The sequence below is a fragment of the Chelmon rostratus genome, chromosome 20 (assembly GCF_017976325.1).
Source record: "Chelmon rostratus isolate fCheRos1 chromosome 20, fCheRos1.pri, whole genome shotgun sequence".
Classification (NCBI taxonomy): Eukaryota; Metazoa; Chordata; class Actinopteri; order Chaetodontiformes; family Chaetodontidae; genus Chelmon; species Chelmon rostratus.
Window position 1 is genome coordinate 7,226,379 of NC_055677.1, and position 14,485 is coordinate 7,240,863.

Below are 14,485 nucleotides of genomic sequence, written 5' to 3' on the forward strand. Positions count from 1 at the left end.
CTCGGCCCCTGCAGAAAGGGCCCCGCGGCGACAAACTACTGCTGTCATAATTGGGGAAGAGCCATGTAAAACTGTCCAGGGGAGGCCAAGCACGGCTTAATTATGTTGTGAAATTTAATTAGCCCACTGTTGTTTGTATGCATGTGTGTGTGTCTGCTCTTAACTGGCTGACCTTGAAGTAATGGTGTTTTTGCTGGTGTTTATCATCTATTACGAGCAAACATGGCAGAGCTATGGTTCCATTCCCTCTGGTTAAGATGGGCTGCGTATGAAATCATTGTGCCGTCAGAATAAATTATCATGAAAACCACCAAGACGGCCTTACATTTGAAATTTTGAATCATTTAGTGGAGAGGTAATACAGGTGTGTGTTTGTGTTGTTTTTTTGAGTTCAATGAGTCTCCCAATTATCTCAGCTTTTCCTGCAGTGAATAAATTATGTCGGATGTCACACAGACAGATGGCGCTCAGTATGACAGGTGATTCTGGTAATGTTGCTTTGGCATGGGCTGAGGAAAGTCACCAAGTTGTTGGACTCACAGCAGGAATAAATGCTTGACCTCAGTATTGCTGTAACTTCATTCTACTTGTGTATGAAACTCTCAAATTCTCCCAACAAGTAAACATCTTTATTTTGTTTTATCACACCGTGATTACAGATAGTAATCGGGGAAATACAACTGATAGATAACTGTTAGAAACTCAGTTACAGAGAAGCTGCTGTGTTGCAGTGCTCCAGGGGCTTGTCACTAGATTAACTGTATATTTTGGGCAGATAGCGATGGTGGAATTGAATGGGGTTTAGTAATGATGCCAGCATGATGTGCATGCACATAATAGTAGTATTGTTCTATGTGAGAGAATTGTGAAACAGTTTCATTTCTTGTCTACTCCAGGATCATTTCCAGTGTTGCAGGTTAAAATGACTCTGATTTGGGTTAGTAGCTAAAGGATTGTGTAAAATGGTTTATGCATAAAATCCCTACTATTGCTTTAGCCTCAGAATATCCTAAACATATCATTTGGATGCTTTCTGTTACTGAAAAGCCAACAAATGACTGTTCACTAGGTTATCTGATAACAGTAGAACATACATACATCTTAGTCCTTGGGTTTAAATGGGGTTTACACAATCACCAAACATGTAATCAAGTGGCTGAAGGTATTAGACACAATCTGTTATCGCTTTTACAATATTCACATACAAGAGTCTAATCACTTCAGTTGAGTCAATTGTTGCTCTTTCGTTTTCTTAGAAGCTTTTAAACCACTTAACGATCATTTTCATTTTTTCAGATGATTGCAAATTCCTCTGTTGTTGATCCCATATAATATTATAATCATGATATACATTTTTTGAGAATTTAAATGTATAGAATAGAATTAGAATAAGAACAAAAAATAGCGCAAATTGTAATAATACAGCGTAAACTAAGGTTGTAAAATAAAGATAAAAAACATACACAAGTGTCATCAAGAGAGATTTAAATATGCTATATAGATAAAGTAATGAGAAGAAAACAGTGCTGGGATGAAAATGAAAAGCAACAATTGATTTGAAGATTGTTACAAGACAGGTTGATAAAGAAAAACAAGGTTATAAATGTGAAAGGTTATCCAAATTGAGTTAAAAAGTACTTTAAAATGTGACATGTCCACGTGTTCAAGTTTAATGAACCGTGTAGCATGCAAGATGTGTTTGAATGTGGTGTAACTTAAGATGTGGTTGATAATTCCTCTGGCAGGGAATGAGGGGAACAATAAGGGCACATTAATGGTACATGAGGAGTTTTTCTTGTGCGTGGATGATGTTTATGATGATGAATTTTCCTTGTGTGAAGCTGTTTTTAGGGGAGGGGGTTGATAAATCAGTTCAAGGGTCAAACTAGCTCGGCTTTGTAGGATTTTCTCTAAATATAGCTGTGCATTATTGTTTTATACCACGAGTGACATGATTAAGTGCCTCTGAAGTGTTTTCTACTTGTATTAGTCATTATTGTTACTCCCTGGTGCTTTTGATGCTGAATTGTGAGCATACATCTCTGAAACTGCAAGGAAGTGAGACAGATAACTCTCAGTAACAATAGGTCAGTGGCAGTGTTTATTTTTCCAGCATTTAAATATTTCATTGAGAATAATTATTGTAATAAATAGCCTGATAATATAAAGTGGATATACTGCCCATTTATTTTGCCTGTTGGAGCGCACAAAGGCTTAGCTCTAGCAGGCAGCAGTGTTGAAATAATGACTTATGCCACATTCAGGTCAAGCACTGTATTGTGAGCACTCTGTCTGCATTAGCTCTATGGAGTATGCATGCTTTGAACTGCTGAGCAAATATTGTTCTTCTTATGCCTTAAATTCAAGTGTGCTGTAGCATTAAAACAAGGCCACCGAAAATCCAAATGGTGTTTGTTGTCTTTTGATGTGAATGTTTCCAGTATGTTCCTAAAATGTGAAACAAATTCAGAGGTTTTCTAAGAGTCCTCTCCCCCTCTTTTCTCAGGCATTAGACCAGGACCGAACCTCCCTGCAGAAGGTGAAGAAATCAGTGAAGGCAATCTACAATTCAGGACAAGGTGAGACTGTTTCTAAATCTATTATGCCTGAATGCACTGTAGTTGATGGTACGTGTTCACAACCCTTTCCAAAAGATAAAAGAAGTCCCCAGAGGAAAGCCGAGGATTTCTTAAATATCTTTAATAGAAGTGAGGGTTGCTTTTTTTGTCTGGAACTGCCTTTTGTGGGACAGATGGTGTTTTGTGTGTTTGTATTCAGGCTGTCCCAGAAACCAACACCTGAGTTTGTTTTGCTCGTTGCTGTGACATGGATCCTCAGTAATTTTCCACTGAATACTTCTGAGAGCAGCCTCCTCCCTCTAAATTGACAGTTTCAGATGTTTGTTCCACAGAAAAAGTTTGTTTGTTCTCCACAGAAAATACAGTTGACCTTACTCTCATGACTCTTCGGATGAGAAACTCCAAGTGTCTCAAAACAATTGGAACAATTTTTAAGTCGAGGGTGTAACAAACAACTGTTAGTTGGTTTAGCTCCAGACAAATAGTTTATGTAGTCTAAAAATACATATAAGAATAGGATATTGATCCATCTTGCAAATGTAATGAATAGCCAGTATTTTGGAAACACAGTTATAATCCATAAGATTTCAGTCCTAGTTGATTTGGCGACCCCTGTGGTTAATGGTGGTAATAGCAAGTGCAGTTAAATACTGCATCAAACACTCTTTGAGCAACAACTTTGTTAGGAACACAACAGAGGAGCAGCTGGTGTGTCTGTTTACAGTGTAGCCAAACAAGCGCACATTGTCTCAATAAAGACGTCAGTCAATAATCATGCCCTGAGAAACTGAGACTTGACTTCATGATGCACTCATCCCAAGTATATATATTCCAATATAATACATTTTTTCTCTGTGAAATTGACGTCATGTTTCCTGTGGATTCTTACATACAAGCCACCTCAGATTTTTGCCAGGTCAGCGCTTTTAATTTGAAGCAGCAGAAGGAGGAAATGTTGGGTTTGCATCAGCAGTAACGTAGTACAGCGCCAATATTGTGCAAAGAGAGGGACCAGTAGGAAGTGATGCTGTTATTGGTGTAGATAAAATTACAAACAGTTACGCTGGATGCATGTTTGTATGTAGGAAAGCAATTTGAATCCAGCGAGGGAATGGTGGACCCTGCCACCACTAATAAATAATTGTTCAAGCTTCTGCTGTTTCACAGACCTCTGCCTGCAAACTGGATAATTTGAGTAGAGAAATACTGAATCCTGCATATATTACGTTTTTTGCTGGCTCATAAAATACATACAATGTGTAGGTTTTTCAGCTGTATCATGTAAACTCCTGCAAGTTTGCCAAAAAGCAAAATTCCCAGAAAAAATACACGAAAAGACAAAAAGTACAAAATATGAAAAATGCAGAGGAGATGACTTCATTGTCCTCAATGGTAACTACAACCCTGCCTGGACTGAATTTGAGTCTCTAGTATGTCAAAAGTCCAAAATGGCTGCTGCAGGAGTAAGGCCTGCAGGGTGCTCGTCTCAACTGTCCTCCGTCTCAGGACTCGTCCTCAGATTTGGCAGCAGTCTGAACATCAGCTCCTCTCCATCTCTCACTTAAAAACAAGGACAGATGGATGCTGCTTCTGGTACTAAAAAATGTTTTCTAGTTCATGACAACTGTTCAGGGGTGAATTTTTATATCACTCACTTGTTTAAATTATATTAGTTACGCATAATTATGGGCATGCCTGCTTTGATTGACAGCTAGCCGTTCGGTTAGCACCCAGAAGAAACCTTTAAGCGATGTCACAGAGCCTTCATCTCTGTTTTATGGGTTATGCTGGTAGCGGCTAATTTAGCCCCTAGCCTCAAGCAGAGACCAGGAGCAGGCTGCAGAGGGTCTGGTAAACCCTCTTCTTTCTAACTCCACATACCTAAACGTTTTTTTTTTAAGGTCACATTGAGATTGCAAGCCGGTAGCTGAAGACATTTATTTTATTGTAATTTGCAGTTGCTGACTCAACTATTTCATATCAGAAAGAACCCCGACTGATAGGAGCGGTATTGTCTGAAAGTTTTGGTGCCTGTAGTATTACAATACTTTTTTACCTGTCTTTGAAAAATATAAAAATGTTTTAATACAAAAACCCTTTGTTGCATTGCTCCCAAAGTCCTGAAACATGTTTCAATGTTTTTAATCTTTTGAAAACGTATTTTTTGGGATTTAATGGGACCTTTTTCTTTTAAAAAACTCCTTAAAAAGTAAATGTCTAAACACAAGCAGCTTTTTAAGAGCTTTGCCCAAATCAAAGAAAAAAGTTTTAAATATTCAGCACAACAAGCCAATCATCCCTTTGAGGATATGTGTTCATCATTTTAACAGACTGCCTTTGTGACTGTTACACCTGCAGTGCACAGCCATCAGAACGGTGCAGAGACCGCAGGCCACTTCCTCTACACATGCTAATCATGCTAATCATCAGCCAGAGTTCAGGGCAGATAAACTGACCGGTAGCTGGCCTTTCTTCTCTGTTTCCACCTCAGACCACGTCCAGAATGAAGAGAACTATGCCCAGGCTCTGGACAAATTTGGCAGCAACTTCATCAGCCGAGACAACCCCGACCTGGGGACGGCCTTCGTCAAGTTCTCCTCCCTCACTAAGGAGCTCTCGGCCCTGCTGAAGAACCTGGTGAGCTCAACATGTCAGCACTCATAATGTCATTTAAATGAATAGCCTGTCCTACACATGGATAGAAAGGAAAACAAGGTCTTATTTTTCCTGTCTTCACTTCCACAAGTGGTTTAGGATTTGGGTGTAAGGTTAAGATCAGGATTACATTAGGTTAAGGGTTGACGTCAGGAATGTTGAAGAGGTTATCAATGAATGTGGCCAGTAAAAGTCCTCACAAATGTAGTAATAGAGATATACGTGCTGACAGATTGCAGCAGAGATGTCATCAATCTCTACGCGGTACAAAACTGTAGACAATTCGCCTACACAGTCAGAACCGTCATTACTGTCGGACAGTATAGCTGACTGTGGCTATATGTTCCTCCTTTTTTTCCAGTGGAGGCTCTTATCTGCCTGCTGTGGATTTCCCCTGACGTTTCTGTTGAATAATGTGTCCTGTTTGAATCCTCTGTGAGTGATTGTTGTTGGAAGAAGAGCCAGTCCCCGCTCTCTCCCTCTCTTCCTGTGTGGCTGACAGCGAGATTAGACTCCATAAATACACTTGGCAGCACCAGGAACAACTGAGTGTGTGTGTGTGTGTGTGTGTGTGTGTGTGTCTATTCTGAAACCTCCTTAAATCACCCACCTGTCGGCGCTACCTGCATATTGCGGGAAAGGGAAATCATCTCCTCTCTTCGTCTCTCCTTTTTTTCTCTCTCTTGACTCTTGTCTTTTCCATTTTGAGTATTTTATTGAGTTTTTTAGACTTCAATAACTGCGCCCTGCGGGCTGCTGGTGTGTGCGTGCACTACAAATGAGAATTGATGAATGGTGCTTGTCCTAGATGTCCTACATGTGTTATCGGCTTAAATGTAAGGATTTTCTAAACAAATTTGGCAAGGTTTTTTGCATCTTTCTCAGTGTTCATTTCCCTTTCGAGAATCGTATACATAGAGAAAACTAATGAGACAGTGAGAGTTTCCGGGATGTGCTGTTAGAGCACACCGGCAGTCAGCCAGTAGAAGATTGATTCTGACACTGACCATATGCAAGACAGGCACTTAAGAAGCACATTAGCACCCATTAAGCGTTGTTTACTTCCTTGACCGCTGCTGTGTGTCTGTGTGGACTTGGCTAACAACAACAGGGACTTAAATGCTTAGTACTGTTGTAAATGACCTTGCTGATCCTAATGGTTAGAGCTGCTGAGCATAACTGTGGCAACCCAAGCTGTTGGCAACGTCAAGCTTTTGCTAATTCTTCAATAGACTAACTTGCACTTGTGCTCTTTTTCTGGCAGCGCTGTTGCTATTATGTTGCTGATTTCTTGAGTCAGCAGCGGCATGAATGTGTTGACGCACTGTTCTGCAGTTTGGAGGACAAGGCCGCTGTTAGTCTATATTTTTCTTATTGTCAACAAATCCGACAAAAAGACCAAAAACAAGTGTGTTAGTCCATCTTTCCAGTCCTGACAGCTTCCCTTCCTTGTCTGCATTACTCACACCCAAGCACATTCATTCACACTGAACACAAATTACTTTAAAGCTGCACTAACAATGAACTAACGGCGGATAAAATTACTCTGTATAATGTGGAAGGTATTGCTTGTAGTGACAAACTCACAGAGAGTTAACACCTGACTCTGCAGCTCCCCTCACCTTTATGTAGCCTTTTAGCTCATTGTTGTCTTCGCTGTTTTGGTTGATTCTCACCTTGCTCATCTGCATTATTTCCTGCAACAGCAAGAAGCTGTTTTCAGCAAAAAAGCTCTGTTAAAACCCAGTGTGCACGACCTGCCCAGCGACAACGGCAGTTAGCAATCAGCTGGTGAACATTGTGTAGCATTTAGCAGCTAGGGGCCAGATATTCCCCTCAGGAGATGGTGGAAACCAAAAACAGAGCTAAAAGAAAGTTTGTAGTAGTTTTTTTGATGTGGAGGTCTATGGCTCAAAGTACTGTATTAAGCTTAAAATACACAGACAATACTTGTGCATATGATCAGTTCATTGTTCAGTTCACATCCTCAACCTTATCCTGTAAAATCTGCCTCAGCCATGTTTTCTCATGACAGCAGCTACATTATCTCTCCCTGTGTTCTCCCTCCTCCTCTCTGTGTGTCCTCTTACAGCTCCAGAGCCTCAGCCACAATGTGATCTTCACTCTGGACTCGCTGCTGAAGGGCGATTTGAAAGGCGTGAAAGGGGTAAGATTTAATGTAAAACAGTTTCTCTTCCTGAAGTTCTTTATTTCTCTCTCTCTCTCGACTCTCCTGGGGCCCCCCATAGCCCGGCTTGGCCGCAGGACAGAGACAATAGAGGCCTCATCAGCACATCTCAGTTAATCTCTCAACTTCTGTGCATGTGCATGTTGAGTGTGTAAGCGAGAAGAGACCAGCGAGACGGGGGAGTGTCCTCTGTTCCAAAGATCACCCTGTAAATCTTGCAGAAGTAAACACTGCCTTTGTGTTGTGCTTGAGGCGAGTGGCGAGTAACTGGGTCATGAACCCTTGATGTTCGGGGTACGACGAGGGGTGTGATCGCTCGCTGGCCACCCAGGGCATAAATCGTGAGCGGAGTGAGGCGTTTGCTGGAACTGTTGGAGCGATCCAACTCTGCAAATAACTCCGTCCCCACGGTCACCTCTTAGTACTCTGCTGATGCTTGTCCTCTTGTGTTTCTGCAGGACATAAAGAAGCCCTTTGACAAAGCATGGAAAGACTATGAGGCCAAGTTGTAAGTGGATAATTGTGCTGTTGTAATACCGCATATTCGCCCCATCTAGCTCATTACAGAGTACTGAATAATGGATCAAACACTGTTGATTATGTGCTGCAATATCGCTTGGACCCTCCAGGAGTTTTGCAAGATATTGCACACGTTGTAAAACACAAAACTACTTGCATGATGAAAAACAGACAGAAGAAAAGAAGTGCATCCATTTGGTAATTGTCCTCTCATCTGTGGCAGTACGAAGATCGAGAAGGAGAAGCGAGAGCACGCTAAGCAACACGGGATGATCCGCACGGAGATCACCGGGGCTGAAATCGCGGAGGAGATGGAGAAAGAGCGGCGTCTCTTCCAGCTCCAGATGTGTGAGGTATGTTGTAAAATGATGCTGTTGGACATAATTCAAGCATCAGAAGCGGTTAGCCAGGTCCTGTAACGGGCAGGCTGCTGGTGAAATCCCCACAACACTGCATTGTGATGTCCAGTTGTCTTAGTATGAATCTTCTATGCTGCAGTCTCATTGTAGATCACTTGGGATTGTAAAAATTACCTTCACATTTATGTAGTGTTGGGGGAGCAATTTTCACTGGGTCAAACAGCAAATCCTCAAATTCCTCCTTTATTTCAATGAGACGAGGGCAAAAAACCTGCAGTGTTGTCCAGCAAAGCAGCTGAACTCTGCATAAATCTTGTAATGTCATCTGATGTTGCCCACATGGAATACCCCACATGCAAGCACGCATTCTAGGGGATTACCTTTCTACATTCCTTTAGCATTATAAAAACTGTGATTCCAAAAAAGTTGGGGTGCTCGTAAAATGTACATAAAAACAATTCAATCATTTGCAAACAAACTGTGTTTACAGACAACAGTTTTATGAAGTGCTCCTGAGCTCTGTCGTCACATCTTTTATCCAATCACGTGTTCACAAAGTGGTGAACCTCCTCTATCCTCGCTTGTGAACAGCTGAGCCTTTCCAGGATGCCCCTTTCATACCCAATCATGATACTATCACCTGTTACCAATGAACCTGTTTACCTGTGGAATGATCCAAACAGGTGTTTTTGGAGCGTTCCACATCTTTCCCAGTCTTTAGTTGCTCCTGTCCCAACTTGTTTGAAACGTGTCGCTGCATCAAATTCAGAATAAGCAGATATTTACAAAAATCAATGAAGTTGATGAGATAAAACTTAAAATATATTGTCTTTGTACTGTTTTCATTTGAGTGTATGTCAACAAGGATTAGCAAATTATCACACTCTGTTTTACTTATGCTTTACACAACATCCCAACTTTTTAAAAATCTGGGTTGTTAGCAGTAGAAAGATGGCGAGAAATTAGAGCCATCAAAGGTTTTTAGCTGTAACTGAACTGGAGACGTTGCAATTAATGGTCAGCACCTGAAACCCTGAGACCCAAGGGTAGATTGTGATAAAAAAAATGTCTTCATGATAAGCTCTTAAATTTGTGAAATGCTGCCTTTTAATGTTATAAATCACAGTGGAGTGTTGTAACGTCCGACAGGCCTTCAGGATAGCAAAACTATCCTTCCTGGATCGTATTTCATCTTCTTATTGGTACCTGTAGCAGTGCCAACGCACTGCTATTTTTGGTTTGAACGCCCACTTATTAAAATCCCACAGTGTGTAAAGTCTTCTTTAGCAGCTGCATTTTAAACTGCTTTGTAAGCTTGAGTTGACTTTTTTCTCTCAGATGATTTGAATAATTTATGGAATAGCTTTAACACTCATGCAGCTCCACATGTAGGGATAAGAGCAGCCTCAAAAGATACAGCTGTACCTACATTAATTCATGAAGAAGGACTGTATCGCACCGGTCTCTGGCTGTCTGCTTCAATGCTGCACTGAAACTGGTTGCTGCAATGATTTGATGTCATTCGATAAGATTTAGAAAATATAACACCAAATAAGTCGGATATTACTCTAGCCAAGGCCTCATACCAAAGACTCAAACTGTTTGTCTTTAATTTAAGTGTTTTCAGATGTTCCTCTGGTTCTGTAAACTTGCTTCTTTTAAGCACATTTTGAATAATTTGGTATTAATGTTCAAAGGCTGTACTTAAAGAAATCTGACAGCTAGAATTAAGTGTAAAACAAATGTGAGCTCTTTATGTGCCCAAGAGAACCAGAACAAACTGTTAGAGCTCACTCTGCTTTGCCAAAAAGGTCTCTAGCGGTGGGTGGTGACGCCTACGCCTTGTTCACTGTTTTATCCTGTTAGGATTTTTTACTCAAATTACGTAATAAACCAATGGCTGATGCAGTGCTCTTGGTTGTGTGAATTATTCACTACAAAACTTGCTGCAGTCCTTTTGTGCCCGGCCATGGTGATCTGACCTCCTCTCACAGTGACTCAGAGGTGTTTCCTTGCCCACATTTTCTACCTGTGTTCAGACTCCTTATTCTGTCACAGACCAGGCATGGCATAATTAGGTCACATATAATGTTTTCTAAAAAGTGCTTAACATGAAACAAGGGAAACAGATAAGAGTACAACAGATGCAAACACTATCATAGCCATGCTAGCTGCCCTGTGAGGCTGCAGGCCTCCGTAGGAACAGCAGTGGTTTAAGATAAGTCTAAGCTTAAACATTAAACATTAAGCTGTTAAGAAATTTGCTGTTTGCAGAAGCAAACCATTCTGTGTGTGATGCATTTAAGGGGTCGGAGTTGAAATCATTTTAACTTCTCACAGGAAAACAGTGCCATAGCCCGCACAGAACAATTACTCCATCAATCATGCATGCTAACATCCTCACATTCACCATGTTATACTATATAGTGTTTACCATTTTCATGGTTTAGCATGTTAGCATGCTAGCATTTGATTATTAGAACTAAACACAATACAGCTGTCATTTCTTTTTTGCAGGTATTTGGTCATAAACCAAAGACAATTCACCAATGTTAACACAAATAGTATGAATCTGCTGGCATCTAACATGAAGCCCTCATCTGACAACACTTTTTAGCCCACCAAGCAGTAGCTCTTTAGGTTGCTTGGTCGCTATGTTCAAGCCACTTTAATAGGATGTTTGGAGAAGCTAGCACACATCAAACCCTTGTATCCGGATAAGGAAGAACGCATGTTAATAATGCAACTTGTAAATGCGTTGTGGTCAGAATGTGATCGGATCTGCCTGACCACATGTGGAGGTAGTCTGGCTTACATTGTGTTCAGATCTTAGGTAGGTGTAAATGCAATCCATGCAAAACATGACACTGATACAGACATTTGTTTTTAGCTAGCAAAAAATATAGGTTCTTGTTCAAATTTAGAGAGTGAGCAAGCAAGAATGCTCAAAGAGACATGCCTCTAATTACTGATTATATGTCTATTCTGCCATGAAAGCACTAAAAGATGTGTTGATGTGTGACCTGTGTGTAGAATGAAAGCGAGACAGGAATGAAATGACTGATATACAGTAAGAAATAACTGTGTGGGTGACAGTGTGTGTTTCACTCATTTGTGCAGCTGATCTGCTGTTAAAAAGGCTTATAATTTCCACTAGTCACAGAGGAACCTACACGCCAGGACAAACTGAAATAATATTTATTATACAGGAATTCAGGAATAACTTCATGTGTTACATTTGCTGAATTTACGAGAAGGGACAAATAATTAAGGGGTTGTTATAGACTGTGTTTAGCAGTTTTATAAAGTTTCTCCTCACTCCACTCACAAAACTCTGAGATTTTTGAAAGGGAGTTTGTCACCTAATTGCAGCTACTTCACATTACTCTGGCGCAGGTTTTACTTTGTAGGACAGAGATCCGATCTCAACGAGGACAACGAGAATGCATTAAAAATACCAGGTGTCAACACAAAGGTAGATTCAGCGTCTGAATGCATAAGAGTATGTGTATCGTGTGTGTGTTTAGATCTGAGTTTCTAAGAAAAAGTACTAGTGTAGACCGAAATGGCAGGAATAAGGCACGTACCTTAAATGAGTTGTGTGTCACAGCCACTACTGCTTCCTGTAGCTGTGAAGGAGTCAAATCAGTGGGCCACTGATGAGCCATTGTCTCTCAGTATCATTAAATGTTGGCTCAGTTTTTATTGGAAACAAAATGAAATCATTAAAGCAAATCAGTTTTATGTTTTTAGCAATAAAGTTGAAACAAGTGTTGAAGCTGAACTTGAAGCATTTTCAGCTTCTCATGATTTCAGAAGACTCAACAGTCGCTTCATAACCCCCGCCTCCAGTTGATGCAGGATGCCAGAAAGCGAGTTGTAGCTCCCACGTTTTATTAGCACTGGCTTCCTCTTTCATCGGCTGCCTCAAGTCCAGATTTCATTATGCTTTTGTAATCATCCACAGCTTTGCGTGTTCGTCTTCTGACTTTCAGCACGATGCTGATTTGTTGTGTCCTTACAGGACTGCACGAGCCCTCTGATCGGCGTCTGTTGGCTGTTTCAGGGTAAAAACCTCAAACAAAAGGCCATTGTGGTTTTGGCCACTTGTTACTGAACCAGCCTCGCTGTAAATAATAGTTAGATGACTCTGTGGTTTGAAGAAATTGCCAAAAAAGTATTAAAGGGATCTATTCAGAGAACATAATTGACTTGTTTCTGTACATATATGATGTGATAGTTCCAGGGCAAGTGAAGTTCAGTGTCCAGGCCAAAAATAATGAGTTTTGAAAGCCAGCTATCTGAAAGGCTGCTGATGTATTTATAGAGTCGTTGCCATTGATCCCCAGAGCTGTCAAACCACTTCAGACAGGGGTTTGTTAGATCACTCACAGGAGTTTAAATCTCAAGCATTGTACCTCTAATATCGCATCATATTATGATGCACACAGACAAGATAAATTTGTCAACTGTCAGAGACCGTATACCGTGCTAGCTCTCTTTTTTCTATTATCGTTTTTATTATCTGGTTAAATTTGCCTGTTCATAAGCAGGAGTGCTTTGTGGCAACACTGGATTTTATATTTTTGCATCATTGTGACAAAGCACCTTGATTTGTCAAAAACAAACATCCCTGTGTGGTTGTTTCATCCTTGAGTTAAGTTTAGTTTCAGTTTGTTCACAAAACGCTTGAAATTCAAGTGCAATCATATAAGACAATGGAGATATGTGAAGTGGAACACCCTGATAAGTTTACTTAGCAGACAGACTCTAAGTAACCAGTATTTCAAATACATGTTTACATGTATCGCAGCAAAGACTAACCTAAGGCTTTAAACCAGAAGCAGTTACTGATTTGATTTGATTTACTTTACTTTAAGATATAAGAGCTGATACATTTGCTGTAGTCAATTAATTGATTTGTTAATGAACAGAAAATGAAATGAAACTAAATGAACGAAATGTCTTTTTATTTAAGCATTTTGGACATTTCCTATACTAAAAATACAAGACTGTGTTCACACGCAGTGTAAAATTGACATATACTGACATGGAGGATTTTATTCTTATCACTTATGTCTATTGCACATCAAATATCTGCTTTTATGTGCAACATTTGTTAAATCGTACCTAGTTTTTTGTAATGTAATTAACAAATTAATGTGATTTATCTGTATTTTTTAAGGTTCAAGTCTATACGGTGCTCTGCCAATAGAAAGATCATCAGAAATGTCCTAAATCAACAGTCATCATCGCTGGAAATAAAGCGTTGCTGCTGCTGTTGTGTGTGTGGAACATTTACTGCAGTCAGTGGTACAATCTGTTCATCCCACTTAACCTCATTTCTGTCCGTGTGCATGCACTCTCTCGCTCTCACGCTCTCTCTCGCTCCATGTTACTCAATCACCAGATTACAGGATGCTCTCACTCTCTCACCCTTTTCATCCTACGCCGTCAGTGAAGGAGTGTGGAAAGGCAGCGCTCAGCAGGCTGCATTATGTTCTGCTCAGACGCGGCAGCAGCGCGAGCGATGCTGCTCATTCACACAAAAGAGCCCAAACACGCACATGCGGCAGCGCCCTCCAAAACACTGAACCCACACAGGGCTCAGACAAAATGTGGATAATCTCCCATCCAGCGGGGCACTGTCAGGCAGACAAAGGGACAACACATGCATGCATACACACATATGTGCACATACACGTGCACTCACGCGTACGCTAACGTACATGCATCCACACACGAGATGGAAGGAGCAAATTGAAACTGTGTGTTGGCGTCAGAGGCTTCAGACAGCTTTTGTGTCATAGATTAAATTTTGCTTTGGAGCTGAAAGTGGTCTCTAGCTGCGACTTTTTCTAAATCTCAGCGGATTGGCATGCAGCGGGATTAGCTCAGATTATCTTTTATTCGTTTGTTTGGTGGGAAGCGCTGTCTGAAGACTTCTCGTTTGTTTTGAATCCTCAGACATGCAGACGGAGCACGCAGTCCACAGAGCACTGCCTCTGGAGGCTGATCTCTCTTTTTATAATGCTAATGTAAAATACTTCACATCATCCTTTTGAAACTTTATTTAGATCATGGCAGCGGCATGGTATTCTCTTGTATTAGAAGTGTGTTTATCAGTCTGGTCTCCCACTCCCACAATGTCAAGGCAGCCTTGGCTTGTACATCAAAGCCATCAT

The 14,485-nt window shown here is 40.7% G+C and overlaps 1 protein-coding gene across 1 annotated transcript in view; it reads left to right on the forward strand.

The window, feature by feature from the left end:
• asap1b (ArfGAP with SH3 domain, ankyrin repeat and PH domain 1b) overlaps positions 1-14,485 on the forward strand; it is a 60,815-nt gene that overhangs the window by 20,641 nt on the left and 25,689 nt on the right. Inside the window, exons 2-6 of the mRNA XM_041961192.1 lie at positions 2,507-2,579; positions 5,071-5,216; positions 7,327-7,401; positions 7,881-7,930; positions 8,165-8,294. Coding sequence (XP_041817126.1) covers positions 2,507-2,579; positions 5,071-5,216; positions 7,327-7,401; positions 7,881-7,930; positions 8,165-8,294 — 474 coding nt within the window. The remainder of the gene's footprint in view (positions 1-2,506; positions 2,580-5,070; positions 5,217-7,326; positions 7,402-7,880; positions 7,931-8,164; positions 8,295-14,485) is intronic.